This window comes from Pterocles gutturalis, unplaced genomic scaffold, assembly GCF_000699245.1.
Source record: "Pterocles gutturalis isolate BGI_N339 unplaced genomic scaffold, ASM69924v1 scaffold26493, whole genome shotgun sequence".
Lineage (NCBI taxonomy): Eukaryota > Metazoa > Chordata > Aves > Pterocliformes > Pteroclidae > Pterocles > Pterocles gutturalis.
In genome coordinates, this window is record NW_010121261.1 from 38,478 (window position 1) to 50,125 (window position 11,648).

The 11,648-nt window shown below is 38.1% G+C and overlaps 2 protein-coding genes across 2 annotated transcripts in view; one reads left to right on the forward strand and one right to left on the reverse strand.

Moving 5' to 3' along the window:
- LONP2 (lon peptidase 2, peroxisomal) overlaps positions 1–5,328 on the forward strand; it is a 43,711-nt gene extending 38,383 nt beyond the window's left edge. Inside the window, 3 exon segments of the mRNA XM_010077193.1 lie at positions 1,019–1,226; positions 2,583–2,773; positions 4,539–5,328. Of these exon segments, the coding sequence (XP_010075495.1) occupies positions 1,019–1,226; positions 2,583–2,773; positions 4,539–4,760 (621 nt within the window). The 3' untranslated portion in view covers positions 4,761–5,328.
- Positions 5,329–9,501: 4,173 nt separating this feature from the next.
- Positions 9,502–10,900, reverse strand: SIAH1 (siah E3 ubiquitin protein ligase 1). The gene has a single exon (XM_010077192.1). It carries the CDS (start codon positions 10,897–10,899, stop codon positions 10,051–10,053), a length of 849 nt encoding a protein of 282 aa, XP_010075494.1. The 5' UTR covers position 10,900; the 3' UTR covers positions 9,502–10,050.
- Between the last annotated feature and the right edge of the window lie 748 nt (positions 10,901–11,648).

Below are 11,648 nucleotides of genomic sequence, written 5' to 3' on the forward strand. Positions count from 1 at the left end.
GTCTTTTGCTCTACTCACTGCCTGACAGTAAAAATTACTCTAGTTTCTTTTCTGCCTTGTAATAAATACATAACTTAGTAGTTCAGAACATGCTGAATAGCTGTGTGATCTTTCATCAGGGTTTCTTCGTCTCATTGAAGCTCGGGAAAACACAAGGACTTTCTGTATGTTCTAAAAGAATCTCTTGGACAAGGGGGAAAAAAAAAAAATCAAAACCTGGAACTTTCTTTTCTTAAACACAAGGACTTTCTGTATATTCTAAAAGAATCTCTTGGACAAGGGGAAAAATAATAAAATCAAAACCTGGAACTTTCTTTTCTTAACACAGGAGACTGGGGTTCAGAGACCTCCGTTACTCTCACCAGTACCTGGGCATAGGCAGACTTCTAGATGAGTAGATGATAGGCTTGTGCGGGGTAGAGCTTGCGTAACTTGTAATTACTCACAGGAGTCAGGCAGGTTTCCCATCCTCTATCCTGCTGGCAGATTTGTGTTTTCCGTATTCAAAATTATTTATAAATACGTTTGCAATGCACAAAATCAGTGCGTTATCTGACAGGAGTTCAGGCAATGCAGCCACCTTTAAAAAAGGCTTTTGGGTAACATTTGGGAGCAAAACTGGCTTTTTCATGTAAGTAACAGGGCGAATAGACCTTTAGCAGATGGATTAAGTCATATGAGCATTAAGTCAGGATTGACTAAATACTTGAAGTCCTTTCAAGAGAAAGATTCTCATTGAACTTCTGGGGGTGGGGAAGGTTTCAAGAATGATGTGCCCAGATGTTTGCCATTGCCTTAAGCTAAGCAGCCACATAGAGCTCCTATTCTGTAATTAATGTTTCTACATAAGGCAAAATTACTGCTGCATTTAAAAAAAAAAAAAAAAAAAGATAGACACTTGGACTTAACTTTAGCATTTCAATGGGTTCAGCTGTTTTGAAGGTAACTATCGAATTGTTTTTGCAATAGTTTTGTTGCAACTGTTTCCTAAACTATTTCTTGTGTTGTTTTCCTTCAGGTGTCTGAACGCTTAAGTCAGCCAGGAGTAGCCATAGGCTTGGCCTGGACGCCCCTCGGGGGAGAGATTATGTTTGTAGAAGCCAGTCGCATGGACGGAGAGGGCCAGCTGACTTTGACTGGACAACTTGGCGATGTTATGAAGGAGTCGGCGCATCTTGCCATCAGCTGGTTGCGCAGCAATGCAAAGAGATACCAGCTAACCAACGGTAGGTTGGGAAAAAAAATGACAAAAAATGCATAGCTGTATTGCATCATAGAGATTGTACACATCCACTGGCCTCTTATTGCAAGGATGCACATAAAGGAAGCATTAATATTGCATGGAAATGAAATGTCCTAAAACTTGGTATTTTTCAGTAATTCAGCAGATTGTAACATTGCTGAGTAACAGCTGAAGTTGCTCGTGCTCATTGTGGAAATATTTTAAGTGTTACCTTCACAGAGAAAGGGCTTTCCAGCCATCAGCGCTGCACTGAAGGTGAAATCAGCTCTGGAGTTCCTTTTTTGTAGTTGTTTTCCCGATTCCTGCCAAGCTGAGGTGTTGGTGGCCTGGCAGACAGGTCAGCCTAAGCAGAACGTGAGCTGTCACTGCAGATTCCCACCCTGGCCAAGTCCCTCCCCCCAACAACTGGGCAGGCTGTGCACAGCCTCTGTGCCAGGGTGCTGCTCCTCAGCTGTGGCAGACACTGCCTCTTACTCATTCCTACATTCAAGCTTTCCAGCAGTAGTTTGGTGAGCTAGATGTAGATATCCAAATCTGTAGTTTTTTTCCCTAAAATTAAGCCAGTTTTTGTTAAAAGTAGGGTTTTGTAGTCTATGTTTTAATATTTTGAGGATTAGTTGGGTTTGTATGGCAGCTGTTGAACTCCAGTGCAATAGGACTTCAGCCAAGAAACATCTTTTAACACTTTCGGTTTTTTGTTTGAACCTCCTGAGAGTTCTGGAAATGTGCTTTTTAGTTTGATCAGCTGCTGCGTGGTCAAATACTTGTCCAGTATCTGTCATTATTTGTGGAAGTTTAGATAGGTTAAAACACTAAATTGAATTAATGTAGGAAATGCTGCTGGCATTAACTGCATACACATTTGCCTCTCCAGTTTACACTGTTATGGCCCACAGGTTAAGGAAGGTGAAAAGATGTAAATGAGAGACTTACTTTATAAAATTGGTCAATGCTGGGTTTCTGTGGAGTGCTCATTTTGTGGTATGTTCTCTGAAAATTGACATTTATGGTTTAGGACATAAAAAAACCGGAAAAATTCTATGTAGGAATTCCTTGGTTTCTGCATTAATCCTTACTCTGTATTTCCCAACACATACAAACACTGAGCTTATTAGTTAACTTGTTATGGCTTTGCCTAGGAATCGGGATGTAGGAAAGTGTCTTGGGTTTTCTTTTTGTTTGTTTTTCTAGGGCCTCTGCAATATAGTGTTTGTTTTTCAGCCTACTGTTAAAAAACAGTGCTAAGACTTCTAGTTCTCTGGTGGGCTTTTAGAATAAAGACTGGCAACAAAATCAGTTTAGATTTTTTGCATTCAAACCATTCTTTCTTTTCCTTAAGCTTCTGGAAGTTTTGATCTCCTTGACAACACTGACATCCATCTGCACTTCCCAGCTGGAGCTGTCACAAAGGATGGACCATCTGCTGGCGTTACCATAGTAACTTGTCTTGCTTCACTCTTCAGTGGGCGGCTGGTGTGTTCAGATGTAGCCATGACAGGAGAAATTACACTGAGAGGCCTTGTTCTTCCAGTAAGTACCATGTGAGACAAGAGCCAAGCTGCATTGATTGTCCCTGTTCTGGATATAAAATCTGCTTATAGCCATTTACCAAAGCAGAGTCTTGCTGGATCACTCTGTAGCAGCAATCCCGTGTCTCTGGTGCAGTTGCAGGAGGCTGATGGCAGCCAGCCCGCCGTAGCACTCTACTGCTCCTCTGTCTGCTCTGCCTTTAATGTCACAGCTAGCCTGGGGGCGGTTTTTAGGGAACGCATGTTAAAATGTCTAGTTAGAAAGGAAATCTAGAAATCCTAAAATTCGAGATGGTTCCAAAACATGTATTAGAATTTCTGAACATGCTTCCGTAAAGCTCTTACAGTAATTGCATATAGGTTACTCTTGAAACCTTCTCCACACATGTATTTTTAGATTCTCCTGAAATCTGTTCTTTGTATATAGTTCAGCTGAATGGTGTTCCCATAAAGCTTTTTCAATGCATGAGGGCAAAGGAAAGTTTTCCAACAAGCACAGCTTTTAAGTATCAAACAGAGCCTGGCAGAAGTGATTAAGCAGATACGGGAGTTAGTTATCATCTCATACCAAATGATGGACAAAGGAAGAAGTTGGAAAACAGTATTTTGTTTCATGCAGTAGAGAGTAAACCAGAGAGAACATGAGAAGGTAGCAGACGAAGGATCTCTGAAAGAGCATTCTGGTGGCATTAGGCTGACAAGATTGCCTGCTGTTCAAGTCGCATTAACTCTCATCTGGTTCAAGGTTGCTTAGCTTTCCAAATAAATTGCCTTTGTTGCACCACTCACCAAATTTTGCCTACTGTTTTAAGGTGGGTGCAAAAATTAGGTATCTGTAAATACTCAACCATATTTACATTCTTTCTGAATGTTGTCTAGAATCTTATTTAGTTACTTAATCCATATCAGCATGCCCTTAACTGCACCTGCTGCCTGAAAGCAAGCACCATGGTAAGCAGGTAGCATTCACTGTCCAGGCGAGTGATCACCACCAGGACTTAGAATTCACTGCTACCTGGTTTTATAGCAGCCTCAATTTTGCCCTTTACGCTGTAATACAAGGTTTTGCTTTCCTCTAAATCATCATAAAATTATCATTTTCTTATGTAAGGTGGTCTTTAAATAGGATCAAAAAGCATTCAAGGGGAAAAAGCTACAGGTGTGACTATAATTTAAACGCCCTCTTTGTGTCTCATTGCAAACTCAAGACAGGTGGGTTATTGAAGTGATCCTGCTTTTCTAGCACGAGCCATTGTTGCAGTTTTGGAGCACAGGTTTGCTTTTCTGTGCGTTTTTTGTTGTCCCACTCAAGTTATTTATCATGTGGCATTGCATCCTTAAGATTTTTTTCCCCCTAAGCCTAATACTGCCTTTATCTTGAAAATCTGTTCTCATGTGGGTGCAGGATTTCAGAGTGCTGTATGAAAGGAGTGAGTTAACGCCATCTTTCTTAAGAAAAAAAATTCCTGAAAAGCAGTGACTTTTCCACTATTGATACTCTTGTACCTGCATTCCAAGATTAATCTTTAATTTTTTTCCTGGTTATTAACTGTTGCAGAAAGGGTACTGTAGCATATTAACATATTTCCCTCATTAAGCATATAATGAGCTAGAACTACTGCTGCATTTGTAATTGCTTTCCTAAATGACTGGGGGGAGGGAGAACCTTTCATTAAATTTTAAACTCCTGATGTAATTTGATACAATAATTACTTTATTAGATTAGTGTAATGGATTTTTAAATATGTATTTCTTCTCCTTACTAGGTTGGGGGAATTAAAGACAAAGTCCTGGCAGCACACCGAGCTGGACTGAAGAGAATTATCATTCCTCGAAGAAATGAAAAAGATCTTGAAGAAATTGCAGTGAATGTACGGCAAGATTTGACTTTTGTTATGGCAAGCTGTCTCGATGAAGTGCTTAATGCAGCTTTTGATGGAGGATTTGCAGTAAAGCCCAGAGTTGAGCGTTTGAATAGTAAACTTTAAGCAGAGAGGCTGAGATTACTTCTGTATCAAACTTAATAGAGATCAGTAAGTATCAGCTATGTACATATCAAGTATAACTGAGTGAAACTTGATTGCTTAAATGTGGGTGCAAGTGCAATCAAAATAAAAATATTACTTCAGCGGGTAACCTGCAACTACATTTTATAGGCATTTGCTGCTTTTTACTATCATCAGCAAAGAATCTGCAAAAAAATCCTCATTTCCTGGTAGATTCAAGTGTGAGAAAGCTGAAACCATTCATAAGGAATTCCTTAGCTTATTGGCATGTACATACATAAATGTCAGCAGCTGATTTCATCTTTAAAGGACACACCCACAAGTAGGGAGTAATACACAATTCTGTGAGCAAATTCAGAGCACAAATTGCAGCCAACATAGCACAGCAAGAGTCTAACAGATGGGGTTGTTACTGAAAAGCAAACTGGTTTAGCACAAGAGTTTACTTATTTAGGAAATAACATTCAATATGCCCAGTAGCAGTAGCATCACAGGAAAAAAAAGGCTTTTGAAATCTAAAAAATGTGCTTCAGGGATTTGAACAGAAGCAGTATGGTCTAAATTAAGTTAGTAAGTCCTTTCAGCACTAACTTCTAGTTTGTAGCGAGGTCAACGCAGACATCATTTTTCAAACCTAAATACTGAAAGCAACTCTGGAAGAACTGAAATGACAATGCACTAAGGTGCATGTATGCACGGTTGTACTTACAGCACCAGAAGCAGGTGGAGGATACTTGAAGACTTTATGAAAAAGCCTGGTAACGTTTTGGAGGGACAAAGTACATGTCCTTCATTCTTACCTGACACAAATCAACTTGATTCTGGGATGCTTGTGTTCACGTGTAGCCTATAAAAATTAAATCCATTTAAACAATGCCAAGAAAATACCAGATCATTACATTGCATTAGGTGCTGGATAATCTGAATAATTTAAGGTTTACAGAAGTCTGTCAGTATCCCATCCCAGTTGATAGCTTTGTCTCTCATGTCCCCTTGATTGTTAAGGTAGAAATTTAAACTTACGTAATGTAAGATCCTGGCGTGTTTCATTGTTTTATACTAGGGTCAACCACAAGAGAAAACTCAGTACGTTACATTCTCTTCTTGCTCCTTAATTTTGAAAGAAACTCGAGTGTGCTTATGAGATTCAAATTGTATCAGTGACAAAAGCCTATTAAAGAAGCAGCCAATAAATCAGAACTAATAGTTTGTTTTGCTTTCATTTCCATAGATAGACGCTGATTTACCTGGAACATAATGGCACTGACAGTAATAAATTCAGTGGGTATTTCTGCACCTGATTTACAAGACTTCATAACTTTCACAGAAGACTTAATCTAATAAAATGATAAAAACCCTTTTTCTTTCACTATTTTAATAACTGTACTCTTAGTCATTCACTAGCCAAGATCCAAGGGGAAGAGGCAACAGAGTCCCAGAATACTTTCTGACTTTTGAAAACAGTAAGTGCAAATAAACTAGACAATCAGTAAAACACCAGAAAGGTACAGTAACTAAGATGCTGCTTTGCCTTTAATCAAAACCAGTAGGAAAAAAAATCCTTTACCAAACTTAATGCAGATCAAATAACAACCCTGCACTGCTTTGCACTAGTGAGAAAACAGACATGCATGGAATTCCAGTGCCGCCTGTTTATACACGTAGAAAAAAATGGCATATTTTTTAAAAAAGATAGTAAGTACTGTTTAAAAAAAAAAAGTTTCCACAGCAGCTTTGCTACAGAAGAACAGGGAGTTGCTCCCAAGAAAAGTTAAGCAATGATTTTGTCTGCCACACCACGCCAATTTTAAGTCTTGTCCAGGTGGAGTGTACCTGAAAGGTGTGGGGTTTAATGCCATGCTGAAGATATTAGTAGGCATTTACTTACAGCTTGTCATGTTCCTGCTTGCAGAGCTGACTTGGTTACATGACTTTGTTGAGGTTTTTTTTCTTTTTTTTTTTAATAAAACTTAAGCATTACCCATTATATCAAATGCTATAGATGCACTTTAGTGTCTTGTCTTTTGCTGTCACTGAACACTGTTGAGAAAAATAACAATCTGTGCAGCAGCAAGCCAGAACAGTAAAGAACTTTTAAGTCATTCCAATACATGAGGGATTATTCTGCTTTGCAGTTACATGGACCTGACTGTAAACGTGTCCCTCAGAATACAATACCTAAAGCTTATCAAAAGTAAAAAGCAAGCAGTGGTAGCTTGTTTCCTCTGTCCACACTATAGATCGCTACAGATAATAACAATCCCACTAGTGCAATTCATGCATTAATCATAATAGCTTTGAAGATACCTGATAATACAAGAATATAGGCAGCAATACAAAACAGTTCACCTGCTTTAACTTTAAAGCACGACTGCAAACAAGAACTAGCACGAAATGCCAAAACAGAACCCAACTATTAACATCCACATTTCTCTAATGTTTTCCTATTAAGGCTTTTTTTTCAAAGGGCAATGAAAAACAACGGAGGGGAGGTAGTGCTAGTGGTCAAATGCAAGATCTGCTGCATTCCATTTCATCTATTAAAGACAAATTTGAATACTCTTTAACAGCAAAGTAAAATAGTACTTTCTAAAATAAACAGCTGATGTTAAGACAATGCCAGGCTTTAATGCACCATTTATTTTAGATAAGGTAGTAAACTGTACAGGTTTCCAGTATGGTCTCTTTTTTCATATATATCAAAGTGTAGGCTTAGCAGATCCTCAAACTCTGAATTAGGCTTCTAATGCTTTTGAGGATCTGGGCCCAAGTATAATTTGTTTAATCATTCCATCAAATGATGGACAGCACATGTTTTATACAACTATTTTTTTTAACAGTAATAGTAATACTAGTTTACATTACATTACAGTAAGTCAGCATACATGAGTTATGCTATAGCATTTATCATCTGTAAAACAAAAAGAACTGACGGTACCAGTTAGCTTCTGAACCTCATTACAAAAGCAATTTTTGAAGTCCCCTTCAAAAGTATAGGCTAGAATGGGCTGAAGATCAAGACTAAACAGAATCACCACAGAAGAGTGCAAGAAGGCTTTAAAATTCAGAGTTCTTTTGGGGACACAAGCTGAACCATTTCATGTCCATGCAGCACCAAGGAACAGTCTTAGATACGTTGTGTGTTCATGCAGCCCTGTTAGTCTCTAATCATAAGTATCGGACTGCAGAGGGTTCTTCCAGGTTCTGAGCTAGATTCTCCTGACAACACGGGAGAGCTGAAAATCAGATAACCTTGGCAGGCAAGCGTCAGTCCAAGCCAGCCACTCACAAGTGAGATGGTGAGTCAGTGTATTCTAAAAATATTTGAAGCATTGAGCCAAGTTTCTGTCAAATACCAGAACGCAAACCTGAGGTGAATGTAGACAAGCTTAATTAGGCGAGAATAATTACTGAATTTAGAAGACTGCAAACAATTAGCTGTCTATTCATAAGGAAAAAAATGCTGGATTGCAGGATTTTCTGAAGCATTTGTCTACTGTCAGAAGATATCAGTACATCTTTTAAATGAAATCTCTGCACGGTTCAAACAGCCTAAATACGAAATTTTCAGAAGTGAAACTTTTTACTTTCACTACCTGAAGCCAACTATTTCTGTAGCATTTTATCAATCCAACCTATAGATTTTTATGTGCCTTACCTGTAGAACTACTTACCTCATCATGCATCAAAACAAAGAACAAGAGTTGTCTTAACAGATCAACCTTTGGTAAGAAAGCTAAGAGAGTGCACAGTAAAGAAACTGTACTTTAATGTGTTACAGAAGCAGTGAATAGCCAGACTACCTCCCCAAACAGATGCCCGTTAGGACTAGATTTGACAAATATTTCTTTACAAGAGTTTGAGATGAAAAAGCATTTCACCTTACTCTTTTTTCTGTCTCTATACAGTGTTTCGTAACACAAATACCATATGCATTCATGGTTAAATTTTTCACGTACAGGTAGTCTGCTTAACGCCCAATAACCTTCAGAAGCCTTCACGGCCGGTGACTCATACCTGTAAGAGATCCCGTGCATTGCTGTAACGGGTACATGATATACAAAAATCAGTTCAGGACAGTTACTTTAGTAACAACCAAAAGACATGAAGACAAGAAACTGAGCAAGAGAATCAACGTGTCAAACTTTGAGCTAAAGCAAAAAGCAAAAGTTGTGTTTGTTTTTTGTTTTCTTTTTTTTTAATTTGCCAGGTATTCTTTTAATGACAAATATAAAACAACTGAAAACATCTCATTCTGACTGCCTTTTTTTTTTTTTTTAAACAAATGGTCTGTTTTTATAATTACAAATACTGTGTGAGACAATACCTTCTTTGTACTGCAAAAACAACAAATACAAGGATGCAATCAAGTTTCTAAGCATCTCTAAATTTGAAAAGTTATTTTTTTTTTAAGTTCAGAAAATTCTTAATAATTGTCTGTTTTTGTTAGAAGGTAACTCAAAGTACAACAACATCTAGACCTGTTTTTAAAGGAGCTTTCTTTCCTGATACATCTCTGAACACAATTACTCCTTTCGAGTTCAGTACATTCACAAAATAGCTCAATTAAGAACAGTATCACCAATGAACTGACTACTAGAAAGCGACAAAATTTACCAAACATACAGAAATATAAGTTTTACCATAGCAATTATGCATATATCAAAAGATGACACCTGTAATTAATTTTAAAAAGATACAAAAAAGAGAAAAACCTGAATTACAGAAAAGAAAGTCATATTTATTTAATGAAAAACTAGAAGTTAATAAAAATTAGCAAATACACAAAAAATATACACAAACAGCAGCAATACTATGTAGTGACTTACAAAGGGCAGGGCAGGGGGAAGAAGGGGAAGCAGTGGCCAGAGACCGGACTGCTCAACATGGCTTGTCAGTCAAAGGGGGGAGGAAAAAAACACAAACAAAAACACGAAACAGTATCCTTTTCAACAGTACAATTAATCTACAAACAAGTTTTTAGAATTATTTTACAACATTTCCTGTAGAATCAATTCTTAATACAAAAGATGCCCATTTTGGGTGTATATATATTTTCAGTGGTTTACTGTCGACTTATTTTAAATATATTAGTGTTACTACATGCAACTGCTTCCTGTAATTTAACAGCCTTTCCTTTTATTTACCTTCATATATGTCTACCCTCCATCTACCAAATAATTTGTCTGACAGTCAAAGATGGTTACCCTAGTTTCTGCTAAATTAAATTCAACGGTTTTAAACACTGGCCTGAAGAGGTGTGATTGCCATTTCAACACATGGATATAGTTACGTTGATGCCTAAATTGCCATTTTCTGCAAAGAGCTGTGCGATGCTGGTGTCAAAGACTAGACAGTCACTATTCATAATGGCTGTTGCAATTCCCTCATGAATAGAGCGAGGAGTTGCTTCCCAAGTCAATCGCCGCCTATGACCATTTAACTCAAGTCGATAAGCAAAGTTTTCTGCTTGCTTGCGTGTTCCTATCAGCTGTACAATTGCAAAGAACTGCTGGTGACCATCATATTTTTCCTGTTTCTCCAATACTAACATGAAATGAAAGCCAAAACAAGACTGCATCATAACCCAGTCAACAGCACCAGGAAGGTTAATGTCTGTAGCCAGGAACACTATATCTTCTCCCTGAAGGGTTGTAATTGACTTATGTTGATGCATCAGGTGTGGCATTACAGCATCCAGAGAACCTTGCCATTTACATGAAGCACCCGGACATGGACAGGAGTAAGGCCTAAACTCACACAGCTCCTCATGTTCTGCTTTTTCTGTGTGTGGCAAAGTTATCTCACATCCAGAAGAGGCATATTTACAGGGGAATAGTACAGAATTGGCAACTTTCTCCATAGCCAGGTTACGAATGGAGCCCAGCGGGCCTCGGCAAGTTGGGCAGCACGTAAGTTTGGGGCGACAGTTGCTACAAACAAGGTGGCCACTCTGACACTGAAGAATTGGTGGCAGCACATAGTCAAAACACACAGGACACTCAAAGAGACTAGCCAAGTCATTATTGGAAGCTGTAGTGCCAGTCAGCGCAGGCACCCGCTGGGATGGCGTACACTTTGAAGTACCTGTAGGTAGTGCTGTAGCAGTCTGACGGCTCATTTCTGTAACAAGAGAGAAAAAAGAATGAGTATCTAAAATAATTTTTCTCTACATACACTATTTTTTTTATTTACAAAGAAGCTTCAAAAGCAAATAGATTCAAATGAAAGCAAAAAACCCCATCTAATGCAAAGTGGATACATGACATGTTCCTACATATCAACTGTGCTGTACACAATAGACACTTGCATGACATGCAACTATAACAAGTTAGGTTGTTCTGCTACTTATTATGAAATGGATTTACCTATTCACCTATTGGAAGCTGCAAAGGAGATGAGTAAAGATAGGCTAAAAATGTAACTGAAATCCTCAAAGAAGTTTGTTGGGTTTTGGTTGTTTGTTTTCAATATTACATTTACTAAATACTCCACCCAGCTCACTTGGCAGGTAACAACTAGGAGCTCTATGGAACAATTCTAAGGCTGCATTTTAAGTTGCTGTGTATTTAGTGAGATAAGAAACTAGCCATTTTTAATGAAAAAATGAACTTCTGGATATGACCTTCCTAGTAATCATGTTTACTATACATTTTTTTTTTAATTGGAAAACAGTACCAAGGAAAAACATAGGTCAGACAGTTACTACACTGCTTTTTTCCCCAGGATAGGACAGTGACTCTTCATTTTCATTACTCTGTTACTAAGTCCCATAGCCTATGAAGTGCATCCATGGCTTCAGCTCCCTGAACTAAACACCATTTGTGAAGATACCAGAAAAGAAAAACAAAGCCATTATTTTATTGAATT